This window comes from Augochlora pura, chromosome 8 (genome assembly GCF_028453695.1).
Source record: "Augochlora pura isolate Apur16 chromosome 8, APUR_v2.2.1, whole genome shotgun sequence".
NCBI lineage: Eukaryota > Metazoa > Arthropoda > Insecta > Hymenoptera > Halictidae > Augochlora > Augochlora pura.
The window spans coordinates 13,161,996-13,175,784 of NC_135779.1; the positions used below are offsets into that span (position 1 = coordinate 13,161,996).

Below are 13,789 nucleotides of genomic sequence, written 5' to 3' on the forward strand. Positions count from 1 at the left end.
TCAAAGCGAATACTTAACAAAAGGTTAGGATAATTGCGTTGTACGTTTTACAAATACCGAATTACCTTGAATTGTACGTTGTCACCGTATAGCGAAGGGTGCACTTTGTATCACAACGTCAATTGCACTTTCGACAAAACCGTGACATTTGTTTGACTTGTGAGTTACTTAATGACACAATCGAAGTATAACATTATTGGCCGACACGTTCATAACCTCACTTATCCTCCCTTTGACAATTTGGTTACGACAGTGAAACGAGAGAACGTAGGAATGAAACGATAATGACCATCGGTACCGTTAAATAGAGATAATTGTCGTTTTAAAGAATGATTGAATCGATTGTACATTAAATACTGCGCACTGGGAAGAGTTTATAAAACCACAGGGACGTGTCAATCAACTCTGTTGTCTCTTTTCTTTTCTATCTCCTTCTCTTTCTTTCCCTTCGCCCCTCTTGCGTCCACAAAGTGTGCTCTTATTTTTGCATTATGGCTGACGGTCACGGAAATAATCAGATCAGGACAATAATGTGGTATGCTTAAAAGAAGTTTCCACGGTACGTAGGTAAAACGAGAACACGACCCTGTAGTGCGTAAGGCTAGTGACCTCTACTACTTTTAAGTGTGCGTTTATGTGTGCATGTTTGTGTTCCCTGTGCGTCATGCATTATAGTACTCCGACGTGCTGACACTGGTTCATTCGCAGTGTAGGTATCTTAGATATTCACGGTTCAAATATTATTGGAATCCGTATTTTTATAAGGAATAGTATTGAAAACACGATCGATCCAGTCGTAGGTGCTCACTATTTCGCTTCTTTCGTATTATGTGGCATTTCATGTAGTCGGTACCTTCGCGGATTTTTTTGTTTCGACCAATCAAACGCGTTCACACGTTTCTTTGACAGCGACGCCTTTCGTAAGCTATCAGCACGATATTCACTGTCGGGGAACTTTGATCGAAGGTTATGACACAATCCAAGTAAAAAAGTCGACCGAAAAGATTCCCACGATTGAAAAATTCTACGTTCTCACAGCACTGTAGCACACTGACTACTTTTTGTTTGTGGCCAAGCCGCGCGCGCGTGTTTTCAACAAAATGGCTGCCGTCGAAATGTACGCTAACAATTCGTCAGCGGTTGATTTTTCTTTTGAAAGAATTCACTGGTTTTCAATCATTTGAATAAGTCTGTATTCGTATGTGTTTACGTGTTTAGGATATATTTGTTAATTAATGTTTGCTCATTTATCAGAAGCATTAGCAATTACCGAAGACCAATAATCGATCCCGTGGTAACTTTCCATAATGGCGCGAATTTTAAATTCGTCTTCAGAGATGTTTTATGTATTACGAATAATACATTTATTTATATATTGATTTTTAAAATCATTGACACGATATTTTATATATTCCCATAGCAATTGAATAAATGCATAATTGTATTCTAGAATGGGAGGAAATAAATTTAAAAGTTTATATAAATACAATACTTGTAAAATAAACTGATTGAATTAGAAAAAAGTTCTATGTATTTTCTCAGTCTCCAAGTATAATATGTTTTATGATCTAAATTAATTACTATTTATTTTTATTCGAATCCATTACATGCATATCTTCTTGCTCTGTATACAAATTTGTTATTCCTATTTATTTTTTCACATTCTGTGATGATGTTTCAATATGATGATGTTTCAGAACATTCGGAATCTTTTTATAAAGGTTAATACAATAATGCACAGAAAACAACATTTTGGTTTGATTGTTATCAAAGAATTTACAATAAAACAGGTTTAGGCAATGAAAATATTTTATGATTATCTTCAGATTATGGAAATTGACGAATGTAATAATAATTTGTACATTCGAGGAAGCAGATGTTAAACATTTCTGTTTAACTCGACATAACTTAATATTATAAGGTTTTTACGGATGCTCATCCAAAAAAAATAAACAACTTTGCGTTGGTCTCGTATATTTACAGATTATTCATGATTTATAATCAATAATGTCGTACAATATATATCAACAAAATAATGTTTTAGTCGTTCTTATATAGCTAATAAAATCTAAAGGCTAAACAGTCAAGGATGATCTAAAAGTTTCGATCTTCCTCGTGCCACAACTACTTTATTTGCGGCTTCATTTTCATTCTTTTTTTTGTGTTCGCTACCTAACAATAAATAAACAAACAAGTACAAATCTATACATTCCACGTGTTACTTGGTAGTAAGGGTAGTGATAATAATTAATATTTTGAACCACGATCGCAGTAAACACGATGTCGAGTTTCTTGTCAGTCTATCTAAATGCTTCGTAAGTATAATTAGTTTGAATAAAAATATACAAGGCATATTATTATCTTTTTATTAATGAGATCCGTTCAGTTGCACAATGGACGCCCAAATAACTTGTTTTCCACAGATCTCGACATTTTTTAGGAGAAACTTTTGTATCTCTTACGTTACTTAGCTTTTTACTTTTTACTTTTTTTTCCAGCGGATCAATTAAAAATCTGTTCGCCATAAAATTTGCCATAAATAGCACTTTTCAATTTTTGATCATGAAAATGAAATATTCAAGATATTACTGATGAATGCACTATGTAATTATGCTTGATATTAGTGTGACGAATGAGGTATTTCTCTTGACACAGTCATTCTTATTAATTCTTTTTAAAATTTTATACAATTATTTGTTTCTACGTTTTCTAAGTAAGTACTCAATGTTAAATGTAGAGTGAAATGTAAGTTTAACTACAGTTAAATTTACACTACCACAGAGTAATTCGGTTATTGTGAAAGTTATATTTTTACAGTAAAAAACGAATGATGTCTTGTAAAATATTAATTCATATGATGAACGAATATTTCCTTAACATCTCTGATGTTTTAGTGATTCTCAGCACAAAAAGAATTTGTTCATCCTCTGGATAATGGAGTGACTGAATTTGTTGAGATTGCAAGGCTGACGGTATGCTGAGTTATTTAACACGTCCACCTGTCCTTTGCATTATACAGGATATCTTTTCCTTTTATTGATCAAAACTACTATGAATCTCCGGAGAACAACGATATTACACGGCAACTTGTTAACTGCAAATCGGGAACTATATTCGGACATCGAATGTATGTATCATCTATTTTTATGCGCGCGTTAATAGTATACAATTCCGTTACAAAACCTCGTCTGGTACAAATGTCGGAGGTGCTCTTCTGTCAATCTCATCGCAAATCGACTTTCTTGGTGTTTGTTTCCATGATATTTGCGAACTTGATACAAACGTTCACGAATAATATTTAATCATCATATCGGAAATATTACCATATATTTGCAGTTGATTTAATTAGCAAATCAAGTCCGTTAATTCATCGGACACGGAGTAGTGTGACTGAAACTCCGAATTTATTTGAATAAGAAATAAGGAACTTAATAAAGTATAATATCTCGTCAGGTGTTCAGATAGTGAAAGCGATGTCGTAATTGATTTTTGTCATTAATGTTCAGTTACTATGTTGAATAATCGCTAACAATATTATAGAAAAGAAACACAATATAGCTATTCAAGTACTTTTTCTGTCATGAATGATTAATAGATATCGTGTTATGATGCTCATATTACGTCTTTCATCATTAAAATCCGACATTGTGAAAGTTATGAGTATCTCTAAACCAATTAAAATATAAGTGAGAGTGTGTTTGAAATTGTGTTACATAACACGAAAAATTACTGTTGATCTTGTCTAAATTGCAGGATATACCAATATTATGACAAAGTTCATTTGATATTTATTTAACGCCTTTGAAGATGTTAATTAGATTTCCATTTAATTTATCTATTTTTCCTCAAGTGAAAGGTCGTAATTAAATTTTCTTACATGCACAGTACTGTCAGAACGTTACTATCGCATTGTTCAAAGATCACAGGATGGCAAAATTAAAATTTTACAGCTGTGAAGCTGATTCTATTTCGTGTATTCTTTTTAAATATTGTAAATGTAAGATATTTACGATTTCGATCTGATTTATTAAATACAGACGACGGTAAATAAGTGAATCAAATAATAATTGTAAAAATACGATCGGAATAAGTTGAAATTCATCGAATTGCATCGGATTATAATTGATCGAATGTGTGTGATTATAAATCGACATTTGTTCGCAAATGATTGACAACCACCAAGAAACGTTATTTAGAAGTTATCTTTAATAGGTGCACTTTAATTGTGCATACATTGTTACGCGGTACATCTGTGTGTCCTATGTATACAATATGTAAAATATTTTCTACCTAAAAGATCTACCTATACGCTTTTCCCGTGCCTTTTGTTCGTCGAAATACATTTTTTCGTTCCCATTTAACTATCGAATAGCACCTATTTTCGTCGTTTCAGACGCGCATAGTCACATTTTTTCCCGTTTCCTCAACGCACGGTCGTGCCATAGATCGTGTCTGAAATAGTCTGAATCACTTCGATCTCACTTGTCAGAGTCGCGTTTGCAAGCAATAAAACGAACAGACGAATAATTCACTCTCTCAGAAAATTAAAGAGTGTTTTGAACTCTTTCGATCCAAACGTATGGATGTTTGGCATATGTATGTATCTACATCGCCTGTGCAAAAAGTGACTAATCTTGTTTGCGTAACATATATTCGTTCAAGCGCTTACGGAGCCTAAAAGGTATCGAAAATAATTTATTCAACAATCGCGGCTACTTGTAAATTTGACGAAAGGAAATCTGATTCCGTTGCTTCTTCACCTATTGTTTACAAGTATTTTTGTAGCACACAGGAGGGACGCTTTATAATGTAATAAAAAATGGTAATTATTTACACTGTATATGTATGATATGTTTCGTAATGAATGTTTGGAAATGAAGCTACTTGTATGTATGCGTCAAGAAACGAGGTTTCTTGTTCGTTATTATTGAGTTACTAAATTGGAAATCTTAAAACTGACGCAGATCGCGTTAAATTTAAGCATTCGGTCGACGTGTGGGTTTTGTCGCGAGACTTAGTTCTACAGATCGGAGTACATTAAATCACATGACGTATTCGTATTCGGTAAATAACTAATATCAAAGACTACCATTTCATGCGTGCTTCGTCGTACGAAGCAGCTCGGCAAAGTATAGATTCAGTTTTGACTGCTGTCTTGGTTTATTGGTCGTTAAAAACGTCACGCGGTTAGTCGCGCGATTAATGTTGCCGGCATTTGTGTCATATTCTGTCGATGCTCAACAGATTGGGCGTTTATGCGATCAATATGCTTACATTTCGAAATCGTTCTTTAACCTTCCATGGAAATACATTTCTGATCAAACTTTTGTTAAAGAACGAGCACACGGGTCAATTGAAACCTCGGCGGATTTAGGTTGTAAAAAATTGATTTGACCCAATTAGCGACGGCTATATTAAGTCCTTCGTGACAAGCGATACGAAAGTCTCCATCGATTTCGAGGCACGACGAAGATTTTTAAATGAAATTTGTCTGCTAGATTACGCGAAATGTTTAAAACAACTTTGATTTTGCTGAAATGTTCCTAGGGATTGTTGTATCAACGATCACCGCGGTAACTTTATGTGTTAGAACTTGTGCAGCTTCGTCATTAATATACGCCAATTGTTAAGTTAATAAATCTTTATGTAACTTCGTCTTGCTAGACGCAACGTTGCAAATTGCTAATTTGTCTCGACAATGACTTCTTTTAGTTCTGGATAAGTGAGTAATATAACCATGGAGTTCATATTTCGGACTTATATGCAACGAGGTAGCGAAATATATTCAATTTTAATATTTCGTAGATACTTGACCCGATCGGACTGCAAGTATTTCTTATGAAAAGTTCACATGACGAAGTTATTGCACGTTGGTTTACTTAAACACCAGCGGCTTGTTCGTCGGATTCTCGTCATGAAAGTTATATATCCTATGAACAAATTGCAACAGTGGTCGAGTAACAATAATGTTGCTTGTTCGAAGAACGCAAGAACAAAGCAAAGAACAAAATTCAATGTAAAACGTAACTTTCGAATTAAATTAGACAATAGGGAACATTCAAACAAATCTTGTACCTATAATAGAATTAATATTTTGTTACTAACCGTAACAGTCGTTAATTTTCACTACGCAACTAAAGATTCTGCGAAGATAGTCGAACATATATGCTTAACTTTTCGTGCTGTACGAATAGTTCGGTTGAAAGCGATATTTAGTTTCTAATTGTATCTTAGAAGGGTGACTGGTACCATTTACAATTAAATTGACTATTTTTCAGTTAACTATTACAAGTCGTTCTTTGATTAATTTTTCTTGTCTGGAATTTCATTTTCTTTTCTTTCTTACGCTAGAAAATACTTGTTAGAACCCATTTGTAGTTTTTGTTTTCAATTCAGGTACTGTTTTCGAAAGAAATGTTTATTCTGAAATAACGAAAGAAATCGTTATGAAAATACGTTTTATGGAATTATGTCACTAACAGATTTTAAACAAAAGTAACATACTTCGTGGGAATAGTATTCTCAATTTTTATCTGTTGGTCTTATCAGTTGTGTGAGTCGTTTTGTGTTTTGCGAACCATCGATGGTCCGCGATTTTGATTTAATCGTTAACAATTTTCAACATCAATGCAAAATTAATGAGAATTCTTAATCAGGCTTTTCAAAAAATACTGATTAATGAAATAGAATTCTCTTTAATAATCCACTTCACATTCGTTTAAAAATAGTTTTTAAATTGCAAAAATAGTTCTAAAAATTGTATAACTGATTCTGTAAATCGTGAAACTAGAGTTTTAAATAATTCAAACTTTTTACAATTGTTTTGGGATCACTCTAACGAACAAATTAAATAATTGTATTTAAGATATTGAAAAGGCAATTTAGACTGAAGAAGTACAAAGAAGGCTAATTTTTGACAAAATTTTGTGGATATTTTCTGCATTGTTATCATTAAAAGACATTACTAAATAATTGTTTTAGATTTTTGTGACATCGATCATCTCAAAATATTCTATTTATGCAATGATGTATTATGAGTCGTGCAATTGCTCGTTGACAAAGTTGACGTTGCTATCGATAGAATAGATTGAATGTGAAATATACAACAGTGTTTGAATCTTTTTGAACCATATCGTCAATATTTAAAAACTATCGAATTAAAATTTCAAGCGCGTACTGGGTTCCAAAGTAAAGATCAAATGCATTGTCATTTACAAGGTCAAGACACCCTTCTCGTAAAACACCTCCTTACTAGACGTTACAATCGCGACTCTCTACAGATGACGTCTAATGAAACTTGAGTACGGTAGTAAAACGATCTACTTGAAAATACTGTTATTAAGTTGTAGTATATAAAATATATACTATATACTTTCCGTTCGTGTAATTCCGATTATCCAACGGTAGTATTAGCCTTGTATATGTCAACGATACTTGTTCTTCACTCTACACTCATAAAATATCGAGATCCTAATTCGTAAAAGTATCGCGCGCTTCAGCAAACACGATGTAAAATATAATGATCTTACAGTGTTCGGAAAATAACTTGTACCACCGTATTATTCGTCTACAGTTGCCTGTTGCAAAGTTGCATTGCATATCAATAAAAACGCATCCATTTATGATACATTGCACTACGCACAGCACGAGAAATACGTGATTTTTATTTACACCCTGCACGGAATTCACGCTTTATCTCTACCAGAATCTTAACACTTTATCCGTCTGCAGGTAAATACCTTTTGCTACTCACTACGTTGGATTGTTCTACTTCTTCTAAAAGGAACGAGTGAGTCACATCTCGCAGCAATCTGTGCAAGCTGATCGTTTTTCTCGATTCTGGATTACTCGATTAATATCAATTCGCACAATTTCGACTTCCGGATTCGCGTGCTTCTTATTTAATGTCAACGAGATGTTCCTTCATCGTTAGACTGCGGATCTTCGTGTGAAATCAAAATGTTGTGCATTTCTTGTAAGAAACATCATCAACCACTTAGGAATTACTAATAACTCTGACAAGTTGAAAGCGATGTATTTGATACACGTCAATTCTTTGAATGTCCCTACTATTTTAAATTATAATTGTGTATCTTTCTCATGAATGCATAAAATCCGCAGCCTGTTCGTTGCATGTAATTTTGCCTTTACAATTAGTCGCAGCTTTTGCGTTCGAATGTTCACGAACCCGACATTGCCTTACGTACGCAGGTGTAAAACCACGTCCAATAAAATATCAATTCCGGCAAAAATGACCGCCTATTGCACCGAAGTCATAATCTTTCATTCCTGTAGATTCAAAACATGAAAATAAAGGATAACGAATTGTTTATAAATTATTCTTCTCTAATAATTCGCAGAATTATGCAGCAACTCAGAGGTAAACGTAATAACATTGGAATAATATTTGGAAAACAAATTTCTACATGCAGTAATAAACGAAGCTTAAAAGTATCCGAAAGAAATTTTTTACGGAGTCTTAATATGTTATCTATCACTGTTTTTACATTACGAAATCTATGCGGTGATCAATACAGAATTTTTCAACATTTCAATTGGCCGTCGCAAGTGGTACTTTTAAAATCAAAACTTAATTGTCAGCATCGTTAGAATAACATAAATAACAAGAGTGAGATGTTCTTGAGATTCTGTGATGATGATTACTAGACTACGGATCTTTATGCAAAATAAAAATGTTATCATTAGACATTTGGCTACGTTTTGAATCGTTTCAATGAGTTATAAATAATATAATGAAATCGTTAAATTTTTGTAACAGAGCCTGCTTTTTGCATCTGGTCCACTCATTTTTGCCATAAATGCATAAAATCCGCAGTCGAATAATTACACAAACCCTTACAAATACGGGAGTCCTTACAGTCTACAACGAAATATTACAATAGCTTTTTCATTGACGTGTTATTGCAGTTTCTCCGGGTTCCAACCTCGTCAAAATCATGTGACCCATTTATAAAGCAATTAACTTGATTTGCAACAGATTCAAAGTAAAGTAAATCTCACGGCACCATTTATGAATAGAACGGCGTAGTAATAGCGAAGCAAATGACTATGCGATCGAAGCGTTAAACAACAAAATAGCTGGGCCCTTTTACCGGCGAGACAGAGGCATGAAAATTTGGCAATCAAAGTTGCAAGGTTCGAAAGAGCCTTGTAGTATCGAGCAACAGGAGGACTCGATAAACGGACTCGCGATAAAAACTTCTCACAGAAGAAATTACGAAGAGTGCAGAATCACTCGACAGAGTGTCCACGGCGCGCAGAGAAACCTATGCGTCAAAGATGATCAAAGGGACGAGAGCTCTGACGAAGAGAATCACGGAGAAGCCGGGGAAATAGATGCTCGGAGTGTGTTGAAACACTGGTTGCAGGCTTGCTCCGCGTTCCCTTCGTCGCGATAGCACTTTTAGGATTCTTTTTGAGGCGGGACCGCAAAAGGAATCTTGTCGATACGTATTCTGGGCTAGTGGAAATCCTTTCTCCATGTACAGCACGACTAATACTTGGCTTGTGGTCAGGGTCAAGGTTACCGTGGTCAGGATGCTAAAGTGGTCCTGTGCCAGGAGGCATGCTGGTGTTGATGTTGATGTTGGTGCTGATGCTGATGTTGGCGTTGATGCGCATGTGGTTGTGGATGTGGTCGCGAATGTTGATTTTGATTGTGGCCCTGATGCTGATCTTGATACTGATGTTGAAGCTGATTTTGATGATGATACTGACGCTGATTTTGTCGTTGTTGCTGATGAAAATGCTGCTGCTGCTCTTGTTGTTGTTGTTGTTGCTGCTGCTGCTGTTGTTGGTGATGATACTGCTGTTGTTGCCTTTTTTGACTAGAAACCAAGAAGAGAATCGTACGATTACTTTCACAACGTTTATTGGATCGCAACTTATGTATTCGCCTCGCGTGGGCGTTCGACAACCATGATTTCAATTGCGGGTTTTAAATATACCATATGGGAAATGATGGTGGAACATGACCTTAATTATTTTGCAAGAGGGCTGGCTGTTACGAACGTGTACTGACGAGGGGAGGTCAGGTTTAAATATTCTTGAGGATTATAAAGAACGGAAGAGAGAATGAATCATGCAATATGAGAGTTACATTGTTTATTATTGAACATGAAAAGCTTTATTTGTCTTCTAGGCTTGGGACAGGTAATAATTGAGAACGTTGTTTTAAAAATAAGTGATCTTTTTAACGAAATAAATTTACTTCTCTATTCTCTAGAGTTATAAAAATAACTTTTGACTGATTATGTCGATTAATGAGTATATACTATGAATTTTTGGAATCGGAATTTTATTAATAGCCTTAAATTATGTAAATTATCTTTAAATCATTCTTTGTCAGCATTACAGTGCGATAAAATATTTATCCATTTCTTTTTCAGAGTTTTGTAGTAATATGTTACTAAAATCTGTTAGGCGTATATTAATTACTTCAATTTTATATGGTTAAAGCTTCGGGACTTTGACTAAAATGTATTCTGTTTCGATAATTTTCAATTTACGCTATACCATTTGTATTATTTTTGCCATTGAAGTCTAAATTGAAGAGGGTATAAAAGTTAGATCGAAATTCTAACAATACGGACATAATTTGTCATTACCTAAATTTGTTATGAATAATGCACATTATTGTAAAGGAGATTAGTGTCGGGGTTTTATATATTGGCAACGGAACAATTTGATGTAATTGGTTCTATACGAAACAAAACGAAGGAAATGATTTCTTCATCATCGACTCTATAATTTGTAAAGCAGTGTATCGAACGTGTTACATACATTTCGTACTTCTCGACCGCTGAAGTACTGAAGTGAAAGGGAAACTAAATATCATAAAAATCACATCAGGTTTATCGATGATTAGCAATATGATTTTACGTATGAGAAAAAAGTACCAAATAACTGCAATTGTTTCTAAAGACCGGAAGTTGATGTTGTGACACTACAAATAATTATATCAATTTTTTGTCTTATATTTCTACTTCATACTCGCATTCCAATGCTTCGTACATATATGTACTACCTATATTTAATAGGAATGTATATGTAGAGCATTTAACCCGTGTCTAATAAACTAAGAATACAATAATATATTTTTCAATATGTAATTAATTATACAACTAAAATGTTATTCACTACCCTGTTTTTTATATTAATCACTGTCATAATAGTAATCACTAATAATAATATTATATTACTGAGATCATTTATACAATTCTATTTTGCATCAATTATAGTGAAAAATTAGTTATAAATAATATATTTTATTAGATATCTGATATTAATAATTAGATATTAGAACAAATATCGTGCAATCAGCACGATACATTCACTGTCACGTTATCTATGTGTGGATGACGGAATAGTGTCTCACGTCATTAAGATCCACAAAATGCAAGATTTGCATTTTCCATTTGTTTAAATAAAGTTTTCTAATTTTATGAAATTCTTGAGACCCCTAACGTGTCAGTTAAATTGTTAAACAATTTTATTCCTAAGTTACCTCCTACACATTTACTCACTACATGGAAACAGCACACCAAGGAGTTGTTTGTATCTAATTACACGCGTATAATGTGTTAGGACTTCAGTGATGTCAAGCAATTATTTAAACAAGAACGTAGTGATTGAAAATTTTGTTTACGTTGAAATAAAAACGTCTAGCAACGTCGTAAAGAAGTGACACGATTGAGCGGAGGATTAATATTCATTACACAAGACATCGCATACGTGTGTAAGCTACAAGAATGACATTTCGCGAGCTTTCGCGAGCCATAATAATCGACGTAAATGAGATTACGCCGTTGGATGGTAATTGCATCGAAATGCAAATCAACCCCGTCCCCGCAGTAACCGGTAATTACGCATCTCCGTGATTCGCCGATCCGATTCGGAGTTTTTCATTTCCACGGTGTGCAGTGTGGCTAACGAGATCATGGTGTTCATTTTGTCGAGGATTAAAGCCGCTATTTTTCGCCGATGCTAAACGACTGATAAATCTGTCATCCTGTCTACGTCTCCTCCTCCGTTCCTATTAACCGAATTATTTTCATATGCCGCGCCGAATGGGGGCTAATGCAAAGAGAAGAGAACTGGATCATGTTGTTTTTTTATCCCGCAACTGTGTCGCTTTAATTGAAACAAGGACAAGGTTTCGTCTCGCGAAACGTCATGCTCGTTCATCATTTCAGGAAAATAATATTCAGAATTTTCGGTGACGGAATTTGTGCATTATAAATAAACGAAGTTTTTCCATGACTAAGATAAATATGAGGTACATACGATGATGTAAATAATTATAGACCCAAAGTAACATTTATATTTTTGGTGATATTAAAACTTAACAAAACACCATATTAGTGTATTTCTATTATATAAAAGAAATAATATAAGAATACTTCTGAGAAATAATAATAATAAAAAGAATACAAAATAGAAAAATAAAAATAATAAAATATAGAAATACGAAACAGAAATAAAGGTAGAAATACAAATATAGCTTTTTTTAGTTTTGGTTTAAATATCGGCAAAAATGTAAATGTTGCTTTGATTCCATAATTGTGCACATTATTTTCACTTATGTTACTTCCATATGGATTTTATGTATTTAAGAGACTTTTTACATCTTACGCTAAGTACAAATAATTGAAACAATTTGCAGAAGTTTAAAATAGAGATTTCTAATATTTGTTACAATAAGTAAGCCGAAATATTTATGAGAAAACAAGAAAGGCAACAAATATAATGAAGCGTAAAATGCTATTTCAATAATGTTGCAAATGTATACGATCGTTTCTTCGAATGAGTACTTCTAATATACAAAGTAATTTAAAAAAGAGAACCCCTATGATAATTAAATTCTATACCAACTTATTATGCGAAATTAGAATCAAGTTAATAGAATTTTGCGTAAAACATTGAATCGGTAGCATACATAATGTTCCGGTAGGCGTGAAACCAGTTTATAAGTTTGCATATCTGCCCGATCTCCTTGTTTTAAAATAGTCAGGAAATCTCTTGCAAAATATACGTTCGATTAATTTTTATGAAAAGTAACATTACCGATTAATTAGTTCTGAAAATGAAATATATATTTGAAAGCTATGCATGTATTATTAATTCGTACACTTTTCTGTACAAGGTGTTTACAGAAATCGTATTTGTTGAGTACTACATTAGACTTCAGATAAAACCAAAACTAAAGTAAGCTTGATTGAAATTTTTGGAATATATAAAATGTGGCGCTATAGCTACGCAAATATTCAACATTAAACTAAACGTGACATAAATCTGCGTGGTTAAATTAGCTTCGTATGCTCGTGCGAATGTTATGCACCACTATATTATCCATATACCTCTATACATCCATACACCTCCTAAATACAGTGAAGATAAGAATTCTATGTAGGTGCAAATCAAACATTATATCTTACAATGCATTTGCAAACTACTCTGCATTTGCAAACTTACTTTACTCAAGTAAAGATCCAGAAACTTCCGATATTATTATTATCAAAATTATCACATGACTTTTTTTGTGACAAGCGCCAGAGATTGGTTTTAATTACATTAAATAACATTAAATAACATTTAATTATTCTCAAAAATGGGGTTTCCTCAAATAAGAAGAAGTAAGTGATTCCAAAGTGTAAAATTTCCAATTTGCTTTTATCATCTCTAGATGCATGTAACCCTTTAAGCACCCTAATTGACTGAAATTACAGGTTGCATGTAAACCGCCCGTAAAAAACGTATAGAAGTAGAA

The 13,789-nt window shown here is 33.6% G+C and overlaps 2 protein-coding genes across 2 annotated transcripts in view; both read right to left on the bottom strand.

Moving 5' to 3' along the window:
- The window catches only part of LOC144474534 (uncharacterized), a 42,476-nt gene extending 41,422 nt beyond the window's left edge, over nucleotides 1-1,054 (bottom strand). Inside the window, exon 1 of the mRNA XM_078189475.1 lies at nucleotides 66-1,054. The gene's annotated coding sequence lies outside the window, so the exon portion shown is untranslated. The remainder of the gene's footprint in view (nucleotides 1-65) is intronic.
- A 903-nt stretch (nucleotides 1,055-1,957) lies between these two features.
- LOC144474052 (uncharacterized) overlaps nucleotides 1,958-13,789 on the bottom strand; it is a 56,690-nt gene continuing 44,858 nt past the window's right edge. Inside the window, exon 2 of the mRNA XM_078188519.1 lies at nucleotides 1,958-9,848. Within this exon, the coding sequence (XP_078044645.1) occupies nucleotides 9,554-9,848 (295 nt within the window). The 3' untranslated portion in view covers nucleotides 1,958-9,553. The remainder of the gene's footprint in view (nucleotides 9,849-13,789) is intronic.